The sequence below is a fragment of the Phoenix dactylifera genome, unplaced genomic scaffold, assembly GCF_009389715.1.
Source record: "Phoenix dactylifera cultivar Barhee BC4 unplaced genomic scaffold, palm_55x_up_171113_PBpolish2nd_filt_p 000834F, whole genome shotgun sequence".
Taxonomy (NCBI): domain Eukaryota; kingdom Viridiplantae; phylum Streptophyta; class Magnoliopsida; order Arecales; family Arecaceae; genus Phoenix; species Phoenix dactylifera.
The window spans coordinates 184,424-198,213 of NW_024068199.1; the positions used below are offsets into that span (position 1 = coordinate 184,424).

The 13,790-nt window shown below is 39.6% G+C and overlaps 1 protein-coding gene across 1 annotated transcript; it reads right to left on the reverse strand.

Annotated features, from left to right (window-relative positions):
- Nucleotides 1-173: 173 nt before the first annotated feature.
- LOC120107353 (probable peroxygenase 4) lies at nt 174-1,660 on the reverse strand. Its single transcript, XM_039120598.1, has 5 exons — nt 1,582-1,660; nt 1,391-1,476; nt 863-957; nt 462-587; nt 174-332 (listed from the first exon to the last, which is right to left on the reverse strand). Exons 1-5 carry the CDS (start codon nt 1,658-1,660, stop codon nt 191-193), a joined length of 528 nt encoding a protein of 175 aa, XP_038976526.1. The 3' UTR covers nt 174-190.
- Nucleotides 1,661-13,790: the final 12,130 nt, after the last annotated feature.

Here is a 13,790-nt window from a genome sequence, read left to right on the forward strand (position 1 = left end):
GGCTCAAGCCCATCCCAATCTAGCCTTATGCCGTAAAAGAGAGAGAGAGAGAGAGAGAGAATTTGAATTGCAAAATTGCAGGCATTCCCAATAATTTATTCGCATACATAGTGAAGCAACATTTCTCACAATAAGTTCACTGCACAAATAAGGTAACACAATCCACTCTTCAACTATCACTATCATGCTTTCATTTGAGAGACTTGTTATCCGCCTCCAGTTTGTAAAACAAGCTTCCATCAAAGACAGATCTTACTGTATCCTTTTGAAGCAATCCATCTTTATCCTTGGCAACAAGGAGTAAAATCTCCCACTCTGTCCGGCTAGCAATCCTGCAATAATTTCAAAGCAAGAATAAGTATTAGAATTGCGAGAATGGCTTACATTTGCTTAAAATATGATAAAAATTTCAATCAACAAGTTTCCTATATGCATTGCTTCCACTAATCGAAGTAACCCACCATCCTTGCCGGTCATTAGGTTGTTGATTCGCCTTAAGCATCTCTTTCAACTCGTCAGATGTCAATGCATCAGGATTAGTGTGTGCATGCTTCTGAAAAATCTCCTCAAATTTTTCGGGAACAAACCTGAAAAGTGTAGATATTATATCAAGTCAAAGAACCTAAGAGAGAAAAATAATAATCGCTTCTCCAATAGCTGTATAAATAAAGAGTGAAAATAATTATCGATCTTGAAGTCTAGTACAAAAACTAGAATGAAACTGCTAGATGATCCAATCAACATGCTGTGCGGCTAAGGTTGATATTCTTAGTATAAACTAAAATTCTACATATATTTTAAGAAAGGAATGATATTCTTCTCACTAAAAGTACTGCAAAATTTGAAATATCTGTAAACCTACATTCCCTCAGTGTCGTAGGCACCAGAGTCACTTCCATGTTTGCCTTTTGCAATGATGGCTACGATAATAGGAAGTGTGATTGCCGGTAGGCTTCCCTGAATATATGACAACAGGAAAAGGAAAAGAAATAAGGCATTTCAACTAATGGTATATGTGAAAGCAACTGATAAAGATATAAAATATGGAAATTTATTTTCCCTAAAGCACTGATGTACATTTTTTCATAATTATTCATGTTGGTCAAGGTCCCTATGGTGAGTACCTCTAATTTTATTGGTTCATAGATAAGACAGATATAGAGAGAGAGAGACATTTAAGAGTAATTCTTTATTTGAAGATTCGATTTAGTATTTATTAAATTCACTGCCCGCTGGCACCACTGACCTGTGCTTACTAAACCGCCTTAGGTACGGTTTAAGATCCTGGGATTTATATCCAGAGAAGCCAGAATTTATGGACAGTGACCATATTCCTGAAATGCCTGACGCTATGGGAATGGAAGAGAGGGATAGGAGAAAATGACCATACATTGTTGGTTTTCGGACTGAGGAAGGCGTGGATTAAAGGGGCGCTCACGGCGGACAAGGCAACGCTGCACCCAATAGCGCGAAATCCTGGCAAACAGGAAGCAAAGAAATTAATAATGGCCGATTGAAAGAAAGGACGGCAAAATAGTATTGAGTGAATGAAATAAAAACATAAGAAAAGAGGGAAAAGACCTTCGTAGGTCTCTGTCGGGTAAATGACGCCATCTTTGTTCCTGTCGAAGAAGGACACATGCTTCTGAAGTGGAGTCATGTCAGTTCCATTGTTCTGACCCTGCCCTTTACTCCCTACAATCACCATGGCCAAAGTTACGAAAATAAAAAATAAATCACGAGACCATGTTGATCAAAAAATAATAGCGAACATACTTCTCAACAAATAAACTTCTCTCAGCAGTCACCGAAAAAATAGAGTTCTCTCAGCCTAATTTTCCAAACCATAAGAAAAATACTGGAAAAATGGAAGCATTGTGTGTGTGACACACGCAACTATCACCAACTAGTGTTAAATAATGGATGTTGATGTCTGCGTCGTCTACATCCATACGCACTTCACTGGACGTATGGACTTGATAAAACAGAATCAAAGAAAAACAATGCACCCATCTAACACTCGCTCACCCGAAAGGCAAGTGGAGGAGAGAATAAACCTAAAACGAGATCTCGTCAACTAGCCGCAAGCAGTGCTCCTAGAAGACTAGGAAGAAAGATCAGTACAAGCTACAAGAAGGAAAGGAAACACTGGTTCTTCCAACTGCTAGAGTCTGGACGGATTTCTAAGACTCAAAGAGCCACAAAATCAGAGAGGAAGATATCTCAACTGCGGAGCCCCAGTGAGATCATATAGGTTATTTGGTTGGACAGATGATAAAAATGGTTGGAAGCATACCTGGTGCAACGACAAGGAGGAGCAAGAGAATGTAGGAAGTATAGGATAACTTGGCCATCTTCGCGTACAACAACAAACAAAATCTCTTAAGAATGTCTGCCTGAAGGATGAAGTATAGCATCCGCCGCCACCTATTTATATCTACAAAATGATGGAAAAAATGGCATGGATTTATGATTTCCCTGCGTGCAAATATTTGGTGTAATTATTTAGAATCGGTAAAGATTTGCTTGTTGGTGAATTAGGCTGGAATTCTGTACATATATATTTACACAGTTGTCATGGATTGCAAATTCCATGTATCTTTATTCTTTCCTCCTTTTGCTGAAAGGAACATAAAAACTAACGTAAATAGCACATAATGCAATTTGAAGAATAAAGAGCAATCTAATTGACAGGATTAAACTTTCAAGGCCAGCACATGATTTTTTTAACACAAGCTAGATTGAAAACCCCATTATTTCCTGAAGGAAGTTCTCCAAATAATTTTTATTGATTTGTCAAAAGGGCGACCCTTCATACAATTTATTAGAAGCATATATACGACATGATCTCTCATTCAGGTATATGGCCTAGTACAAAACCATACTAAATATAAAATTTCCTAATAAGAAAGCATTCTAGAATTGTTCATTATAAAATAATATCTTTAAAAGTTGATATAGTCTTCAATTGGAATGTTTACAGGAAAATCCGGTTAAAATCTCAAAATCCTATATATTTTCTCGCATGCTTGCTCGAAAGATAGAAATAAAATAATATGTGATTGTCAAAGTTTACGCATGCTCTTTCGCAACATATATATATATATATATATATAACCTGTTTGTCAAGGCCTGCGAATCCATTGGATACTATGAAACAAGGAATGGTACGGTCCAACTAGTCATAATACACTCCAAAAATTTTACAATCCATGATATTATTTTTATTCATATTTTTTAAAAAATTCTGGGAAATGGCACTTTGTCCGGCATTTATAATAAAATGTGGAGTATTAATTTGTAGTTCTTCTTCATCATAAAATCTGCAAAATTATTTTAGTAGCATTTTTTAAAAAAAATCAGGAAATAACACTTTTCCCTCCATTTATGATAAATTATTGGGTATTACTTTGTAGCTCATTTTATCATGAAATAGGTGACATTATTTGAGCAGGTATTTTTAAAACACTTAGAAAATAATATCTTATTATGTAATTGCTAGTTCTAATTTTGTAGCTTGTCTTTATTTTTCATACTGGTAAGTCAGAAAGACTCTTTAAATACATGATAAGCTAACACATAATAAAAATGCTATCTAATAGTAGTGGGTTCAATTTGATCCCAGATAAGAATGTGTAAGATTGATTTGCCTAAGGGTCATGACCATTGATCTGACCATACTTTGTATTAAAATTATATTAAAACTATAAATTATTTGGGTAACATATAATACAAAGTATTTAAAAATAGACCACTAAATACTACTATTACTCTTTAATTCCGATAGAAATAAAATTATCCATATTTTAAAGAACTTGTAAGAGAAAATTACATACAACAATAGGACTATGTTAAAGTTATTGATAATTTGAAATACTTTAAACAAAATTATTTTGCAAATATTACAAAGAATGTATTGAAATTATTTATTTTTTTATTTTCTATCAAAGAGAAAATGATTCATTTTTTTATGAAATATCACAACATATTTCAAATGAGTATGATTCATAATGCGAATAACCTTTTAATAACTATAATAAATCTAAATTTGACAAAGTGGATTGTTGTCATGATGGTTGGGTGGTATTTAGATAACAAATGGGTCACTGTTTGATTCCTTCTAGCAGTGGTATATAAGATGGTTTTTAGATTTTTTTAACACTAGATCCCTGCATTCTATATATGCAGGCAAATCCAGAGTTATAATGCTGAACACAGTATTAGCCAACACTTATCCTGCATTTTCAGAAACTGCAAGGATATAATGGGCCTCGTTTTTTATTTTTCCTATCATCTTTTGATTGTCGGGGATTTTATGATTCTTGTAGTGTAATATGCTGGCAAATCCGGAGTTATAATGCTCGACACAATATTAGCCAACACTTATTCCACATTTTTGGAAAATGCAAGGATGTAATGGGCCTTATTTTTTAATTTTTGCTATCATCTTTTGAATGTTGGGGATTTTATGATTCTTGTAATGTACTTGCTAGTTACATTTTGTATTGCTAACCGCATAAAGCAGGATAATTGACAGACAAAGCATATTTCAGATAAAGTTGAGTGCATCACATCGTCTATGTTCGTGCTGAATTGTCCATTAATCTGATACTAGAAACCTACAATCTCCTTTCAAAAATTGGCTATATTGTATGATTGAGGAGTTGGCAATTAGCCTCTATTATACTACATATATTGCCTTGTATATGAGGGCATCTCCAAAGTAAATTAAACCAATCAAGTCATATCAAGGATCTGCGCACTCTTAAGGCACAAATCATGTCCGACCAATCTTTGTATACTACTCTCAATTGGCTCAAACCATTAAAACATTTCCAAATTTATAGATATCCACTTGGTTTCTCTAATTTGGAAGTGACACCTAAGAATGCAAATGGATTAGTTGACTTGTGACATGACACCAAAGTCCAACCAAATTTGACCTAACCAAATCCATTTTTAAGGACTCGTGGTTGGATTGGGTTCAAAAATTGAACTAATCTAATTCTTTGGATTGGGTTTGGATCTTTTATTTTCAACCTAACCTGACCCATCCCGAGCCATATATATTTTAGGTTTAATTTGGAACAAGAAGAAAAGGGCTCAATCTGATCCAAACTCAATCCGGGCCAAACCAAAAACTGAAATCATGTAAACCTCCTTCCCCTTCAAACTAAATATTTTTTTCCAATTTTTTGAATGAACATTCATTTATACTAATTCCTCTTTTCATCTCAAGAGCTACATCTCCTCTCATCTATTTTCACTTAATTATATTTAAACATTCGCATGTCATTATTTGTTTTTATGAAGTCTTATTTACAATGCCCTCACATATATAATAAAAGTATAGTTTATTAAGTTAAGAATGATCAATTACTTAGAAGACATTAAATATTTTTAATGGAAATTCAAGTTTAAGTTAGATTATTTCAATTCATTTAATTTTTTTAGTAATTTTATATTTAATATCAACTATTATATTTTAGCTATAAAAGATTAGTTAGACATCTCACCTAAACTGCAAGCTTGACCCAACTTGAATGATCCACTAAGTCAAAAAAAATTTCAATGGATTGAACTTGACCTCACCTGATTAGAGGTGGCCAGATCCTGATCACTAAAACATCAAAGTTTAGTGGTCTCCTATAGTGACCACTGCAAAAGAACTTTTAGTGGCCGCCATGATGTGGTCACGGAAGGATGCTTTTTATTTTTGCTAGTGACCACTACTAAAAAGTTGTTTTTTTTAGTGGCGGCCAAGTAATGGTCACTAAAGAGCGATATTTTAATGGTGGCCATATATCATTCACTAAAAAGTTAAATTTTCTGCAACAAACGCTAGCAGCCACTACTATAAAAACTTTTAGTGGTAGCCTCCAAGGGTCACAAGAAGAGCTACATATTGTGACAATCAATGATGGCCGCCACTAATATGTCTTTAGTGGCATTCATGCGGTCACTAAAAGTGATATATTTTGCGACAAAGTGGCCTCCACTAAAAGTACCCATAATAGGCAAGAGCTACAAAATTATATAATAATGCACTTGAAATAATAATATTTACCTCCACATTCAAAAGCCTTCAGATCTTCTCACTCCAATAGTGTTTCAATATAACAAAAATAAATAACTTAAAATGTTCATAAAACATCCATAGAAAAATATCCATATATCCTATAATCATTATTAATTTTAAATTTCAAATATTTTACATCAAGTTTAGAACAACACATACAGCTCGCAACATCCAAATGAATTAGAGACAACTTCGTAACTTCTAACTTTTGAAACCATAGCTCTCAACAATTTTACCGCTTGCCTAACTGTTTTTCTAATTCAAAAGTAAATTATATAACAAAAATAATATCATATAATGAGAACTAAAAGGTAAAAGATGATATGCATGACACACTACCGAAAAAGATTAGAAAAAATTAAAAGTTGTGAACTTTTAAATTCAGCCTATGGCCCCAGAGAACCAGAACAAGAAAAAGGCCATGCTCCATCTTCCTCAGAGGGAGCTATCGTGGAGTCATGGCCACTCCATGGGGAGTTAGAACGGTCGCCGGTTATCCCATGGTGTCATTGTCCACGATCCTCGCAAATGGTGCAACCACCCTTGGGCTTATCCGCTTGGAAGCCCCATAAAACCCATCCCCCTCATCTCTCTGAGAGCACCAAGCTCTCTTCTTCCTCTAATCCCTCCATCTCCTACTTCTACTATGGCCATCGCCCATCTCAATTGAGTTCCGCCACCTTGGGTCCCTGGTTTTCTTTGATTTCCCTGCTTCCCCTGTTCCAAGATCCAATCGTGGAAAATGCTGTCATCACCATCCAAGCTCGTCGGACTAAGCTCTTCGACTGAGATCCCACCTCTCCGCTACTTGCCGGTGAGCCCTCCTTCCCATTGTTCTTCTATTTTTGATTAAATAGTGGCCAATTTCTTCCTTTGTTCCGGACCCAAACCGAGATCATTCTCAGTTTCTCCTTCTCGCTAGTCGCTGCAGTGGCTGCCGGCCGCCATTGTGGCAGGCTGGCTGTCAACCAGACGACGACCTCTGCTAGAGTTCAGGCCCTATTGGGCCATCTCAAATGTGGGCCAACTTCGGGCCTATTGGGTCGTGCCCATTATTGGCCAAGTTCGGGCCCTGTTGAGTTGTGTCCATTGTGGGCCGAGTTGTGTCCATTGTGGGCCGAGTTCAGGCCCTATTGGCATGTGTCCAACGTGGGCCAAGTTCGAGCCCTATTAGCATGTGTCCAACGTGGGCCAAGTTCGAGCCCTATTGGCATGTGTCCAATGTGGGCCAAGTTTGGGCCCTATTAGATCATGCCCTTTGTGGGCCGAGTTCAAGCCCTATTAGGCCTTACCCATTAAGAGCAGAGTTCATTACATATACACCTTGGGCCTGTTCATCTATTATGAGGCCGTGTACAATAGTATTTTTGACTTTGTTTAGCTCTAAAATTAACAAAAAAATTAATTATATTTTAATAATATTTAAACAGGTAAATCTGATCTGCCTACCTAAAGTAGAATTTAAAACGAAAAGAGGTAAGTAACCTAATGCTTCAAAGTGTATTTCCAAATTATTTAGGGTAAATTAATTATTAGTGGATTAGATTTTGGTACATGCTTTATACTTAATTAAAAAGGGTCAGGCATGTTAATGATCATTTTGAAATTATATTATATATTATCAAATTTAGAAAATTTAACTCAGCAAGTTATCTATTTTGTATGTATATATTCTTAGCAATGCTATGATCTGGCCCTGCCAATGGATATTATTCATTGGCCCTGTCTGACTTATAATCTGTGACGAACCGATTTCGATGCCGCACCACTAGAGATTAGAATAGTGGTATTTGGATACTGTTGCCACCGGTGGTTAATTAATAATGGTTTTTGGAACTTTGTGTGATCCATACCACTAGGTTACATGCCCAGAGTATATTGATGTTGGAATTTTAGGATCAGAGTTTTTAAAAAAATACTTAATAAATTTCAAAAGAAAAATATGTTTATTTGTGATTTATTTTTTAGTTATTAGTTTGTATTTTAATTAAATATTTGGCATGCTTTGACCCCACTCAATAATACCACGGGACTAGAGAGTGCTTTAGATTTCAAATATTTTATTCAATTATTGGCATTTTAGTTAGATTAGCAAGATTATTGGACTTATGTTTACATATGTTCTTTGAAACTTTTGTAAGAACCATTTAAATAAATTAATGATTAAATAAATTTTAAAAATTTGTCATTACTTTGATATGATCTGTTGCCTAGCAAGCCTGTACAGTCCGCCGTGGAGGCGTGCGGCACCTGCCATGCTTCAGGCTTGGGGCGTGATAAATTTGGTGGTATCAGAGCCTAGATTTTAGGATTCATCGAAAAGGTTGAGAGATGGATAGGAACTAGACAAGGGAATAATGTTAATTGCTTTTAGCTAATAACTTTTTGTTATTTTGTTTGGATGACCTTATAACATTTGCCTATTTTCATTGAATCAGAATGCTGCCACATTATGCCTGTAGTCTGAATCATATAGTTGGGGGCACTCAGGGTAGAGTCCCAACTAACCAAGCGATCAAGGCATCACAAATCTCGGGGCCCGAGAATGTGGCCTTCAAAATTCACTATGTTGCCCAGATAGACAACCCAAGAGGGGGGAGGGTGAATTGGGTTTTAAATTAATTTGAATAATTAAAACGTTATGGATGATTAATTAAAAACTATTGCAAGTTATTTAATTAATGCTAAGTGCTGTGAGTGATGTGAGAGGAAGAAGAGAAGAGACAATCCAATGCAAATACAGAGTTTTATAGTGGTTCGGAGCTACTCCTTGCTCCTACGTCCACTCTCCAAGTCTCTCTTGGGAATTCACTATAACCCCCTTGGATTACAGCCGGTTGTTTTGCAAGCTCACAACCAAACTTGTTGTTTTACGAGCTCACAACGAACTCGGTCGGTTTTTCCAGGCTCACCGACTAGAACCAACCCCGATTGTTTTCCCGGGCTCACAATCAAACCCTTACACACGTTGGTTTTAACTTGGCTCACCAACCAACCTTAATCCCCTTGATTCAATCCCCCGATTGAACCAAGTAAATACAGTGTGTAAAAGAAAACAGAAAACAGCTTCTCAAAAAGCAGATAAAAACAATATGAACAATAAATGAAGTTAAGAAGCCTCAAACGCTTTTAGATCGGAGATGAGGAATGGCTTCTTGAACTTCTGGTCTCCTCTTGAAAGAGTGGTCGACTTGAATGCAGGAGGAGGAAGCTTTTAATGTTGAGAAGATGTAGTTGGATGCAGTTATTGCAGATCTTCCCTCTTTTTCGTTGAAGAACAAGTTGCAGAGTTGAAAGCTTGAATGCTTGGAGTGGAATGGTTGTTCTCTCCCTTGCTACAGTCTTCTGTGGCTATTTAAGCCAACCCCCACGGAAACTAGCCGTTACACTGCTTTTTCTGTCCGTTCTGCACACTCTGCGCAGCCTGACAATATGACCGTTGGTGGGTTGGAGTCGACTCGCGCGATCAGGAGTCGACTCGGCTGTAGCGGGAGTCGACTCAAGCTTTTCCGGAGTTGACTCGGCAACTGTTCCAAATTTGAATTAAAGTTGCCGTCACGACTGGGAGTCGACTCGTCTTGACCCGGAGTCGACTCGCCAACTTCTGGAGCTGACCTGGCAATTTTGGAGTCGGCTCATCCACAGAAGTCCGTAGATCCAATTTTGAATTTTGTCCACTCGAGTCGACTCGACTGACCTTGGAGTCGACTCGAATCTCAGAGCCCGAACTCCCGATTCTCTGTCTTTTGGCTCATCCAGTCTTGGAGTCGACTCGAACTTCCTTGGAGTCGACTCGGCTCTCAGTTTCCGAAAGTTGGTCTTCTGCCTTTTGACGTGAAGCTTGTCTTGGAGTCGACTCGAACTGTCTGGGAGTCGACTCGAATCTCAGAGGCAGTAACATGGTTTTCTGTCTGTCGATGGTCGCACAGTCTCGGAGTCGACTCGCGTATTGCGGGAGTCGACTCGAATCTCAGAGTCCATAAAATGCTCTCTGACCTTTTCTTTGTGTACCTCTTGGAGTCGACTCTTACTACCCTGGAGTCGACTCGTTGAACATTGGAGTCGACTCGCGCACTTCAGGAGTCGACTCGTTGACAGGTTCTGAGATGAGGCTTTCTGTTCTTCTTTCTGTTCTCAGTCGGAGTCGACTCGTACTAGTCTGGAGTCGACTCGAGCTCGTGCCAGTGAACTTGATACGCTTGGAGTCGACTCGTGATACTCGGGAGTCGACTCGAGTCTCAGACTTTGGTTCAGCAGACTTCTTAACTTATCCAAAATACTATGAGCCAAATCTAGAGACACTTGGACAGGATTTTCACTGAAACACTCAATTGAATTCATTAGTAATCACAAGATATACTCAAATGCTTTGAGCTCATCAAAATCAAATGGGGTTTTAATCAATCACTCCACAATCTCCCCCTTTTTGATGATGACAAAACTTTGAGTATATGTAAAATGACTTGCTCAATAAATAATGAAATAAAATCCATAAATGAATTCAAATGTCTGATAATTTAATTTATCCAAGTTTGAAAGGAGTGAAACAACAAATTTCGGAGTTAAAGCTCCCCCTTTCATTTGGAATTATATAAGCCTTCATATTATGCAATCAATTGTTTGGCTTATATGTCATTAATGATTTAGCTTGATTAAAATTCAGATTCTCCCCCTCAACATATGCATTCAACTATGTTTTGATTCTCTGAATTTCCTTTTAATGCTTTGAAGTTTTTGAACTGAATTTTTTGTTTTTAGAGGGAAAATCTGTCAATTTGTTCTTGAGTAGGATTCAGCTAATCTCCGAATATTCCTTGAATAGATTCTGGAGATTACTCCATTAGGAGCCCCAAAAGAGAGATAATGAGCCTCGAGGTACCGAATCCACTTAGAACAAATTTGTGTGTGTTTTTAAGAGTTTATCTTTTTATTTATTTCCATTGATTTCTTTTACATATTTTTTTATATTTCTCCCCTTTTACACATTTTATACATATTTCTCCCCCTTTTTGTCATCATACCAAAAAAGAGGTAATCAACCACAATCAATGGCGCAACCAATCATCAAATGGCACATAATTGAAGATAAGATGTCTACTCATTGTATTGATATGAATTGAAGTAGATTTGAGCATACAATAAGTAAAGTAAAACAATACAAAACAGAACTCAAACACATCTATGTCCTCCTCGAGGATGAAGCTCCCCCTCTCGAGGATGCATCTCCTCCTCTGGAGGATGTGGCTCCTCCTCTCGAGGATGGTGCTCCTCCTCTCAATCGGCTCTGCTCCATGAGGAGGGTGACTGCATCTGTGACATGGCCAAGCTGTGTGATGATAGACGTGGTGGCTCTGCTATGTGTAGTGGAGAGCTCTGTCACCGACGCCTGAAGCCCAGTCACCGATGTCTGAAGTGCGTCCAGCTTGTCGATGAGTACATTCGACAAGCGCTCGGCTCCCTCGGTGGTGGTGTGCATGTCACGACCTATCTCCTCTCGCATCTGTCGAGTGGAGCTCGTGACCTCACTCATGCTGTGGAACTGGGCCTGGACCAAACTCCGGACATTGTAGATCTCTTCCCGTACATGAGCCGTCATGTCAGTCACGGCTGTCAAGGAAGGGACCAACTGAGAAGATACGGGTGCAGGAGTGGGAGCAGGCACCGCACCTCGGAGCTCCCGAAGCAGCTCATCCCTCACCTCTCTGACTATCTCCTGTCGCAGCTCCCGGAGCTGCTCAGGATCAATCCGGACCGCCATAGAGGGTGGTGCCGAGGAGGAAGGTCCGGCGGAGGTGGTAGGAGCAGGAGGAGTGGATGGAAGGTCTGGATGGTCTGGAAGGTCTGGGTAGTCTGAATCGGGCTCAGGACTGGGTGAAGGTCTGGTGGTCTGAGCGGTGAGGGTAGACTTCCTAACCCATACCCCCTCTCTCTTCCGAAACCCCATCCTGTGCATGGTCCCCGTACACAAGCGATCTGTCCATCGCAATGCACGAGAGGGTTCCCTCTCAGGAATGGGAATCTCGTACTCCCTAAAGAGAAGAGTAAAAATCATGCCGTATGGGAGGGTGAGCCTAGGTCTATCTAGGGGCTCACACATATACCTATAGATGAGTTTGGGGAAGTTGACCGGGGTGTCCTGAAGAATGTAAGACATAATAGCTAGGTCCCTCTCATTTACAAAATCAAATCTTTCTGTCTTAGGGAAGATGGACCTGGACAGAATACTCAAAAGGATTCTCACTTCAATAGAAAGTGAGCTAGTAGATACCTCGTCTAGGGGGGACTGAGGTGGATGCCCTAAGACGACCGTAAGGGCCTCAACTCTATCCTCAGGGTGTGCGGGAGCCACCCCTACTAATGGAAGGTGGAGGATGTGGGCAATGAGATCCTCCGTGACACGCACAGGGACACCTACTACTGTGCCCTCGATACCTCCATCTCCCCGATGGACGGTACTATAAAACTCTTGAACAAGGCCAGGGTAAGTGGGAAGGTCCAAAGTGAGGAAGTACTCTAGGCCCTGGGCTCTAAGCCTATCACCTATGGTGAACCCTTCCCGGGAGAGATAGTCAAAGTCGACATACCTCCCGGTGGTGACGGCCTTCCCGGCCAACGGCCTTGCGGGAACCGCCCTAGGCGGGGAACGAGCCGAAGGTGGTTCCCTCGCGGGATCGTGCCGCGCCTTGGAGCGCCGCTCGGGACCGGCCTCGGGACGGGACCTCTTCCTAACCACAGTCTTACGAGGCATCTTGACCTAAACGGGAAGAAACACCTAAAGGACGGAGAAAGGTCGACGGAGGAGACTCGGGACGGACAGGAGACGACCTAGGAACGGATGAAAACCCTAAGAACCGGTGAAAAATCGTCCGAACAGAGGTTGGAGACGATCGGGGACGACCTAGGAGTCGGCTCTAGGGCTTTTTGAACAGTGGCGGCTTGAAAGAAAAGTGTTTGCGAAACGACAAACCTAGGGTTAAAAAGTCGGATCCCGACTGCGAGTCGACTCCCCTGAGTCGCGAGTCGACTCGACCTCGAGTCGACTCCAGAATATGCGCGAGTCGACTCTCCTTATGCGCCTGTAGACTTCGAGTCGACTCCCGACAATGTGCGAGTCGACTCCCCCTCAGCTGCCATCTTTGCGAGTCGACTCCCGCAAATGCGCGAGTCGACTCCCCCTTAGGAGCCGGCTCTGAAACTTACTCGAGTCGTCTCTAACTTTGGCACGCACCTAAAACTCATGCTATAATCGTGCCAAATGAGGGAAAATCACCTAATTATGATCTGATTTGATGATCATTGAAAAGAAACTCTATTTTAACCATATTGTAATCATCAAAATCAATTATTCTAGTGAAAACCACCACTAGGATGGATCAATCACTCCTAATCCCCTCCTAAGCACACTAAACCTCTCTTCACTTAGGGGTTTTGTAAAAATATCTGCTAATTGATTATCAGTACAAACAAATTGGAGTGTCACATCACCATTCAATACATGATCTCTTATGAAGTGATGTCTTATCTCAATGTGTTTAGTTCTTGAATGTTGAATTGGATTTTTAGTTAGATTTATGGCACTTGTATTATCACAATTAATGGGAATTTTATCTTGTTTAATGCCATAATCTTCTAATTGTTGTTTAATCCACAAGATTTGAGCACAACAACTCCCGGCTGCCACATATTCGGCTTCAGCAGTGGATAATGCAAC

Coding starts and splice junctions, on each gene's coding strand:
- LOC120107353 (XM_039120598.1), bottom strand. CDS start 1,660: ATGACTCCACTTCAGAAGCATGTGTCCTTCTTCGACAGGAACAAAGAT. Junction 958..1,390: donor TCAGTCCGAAAACCAACAAT/GTATGGTCATTT, acceptor TCATATATTCAG/GGAAGCCTACCGGCAATCAC. Junction 333..461: donor CCTAATGACCGGCAAGGATG/GTGGGTTACTTC, acceptor AAATTATTGCAG/GATTGCTAGCCGGACAGAGT.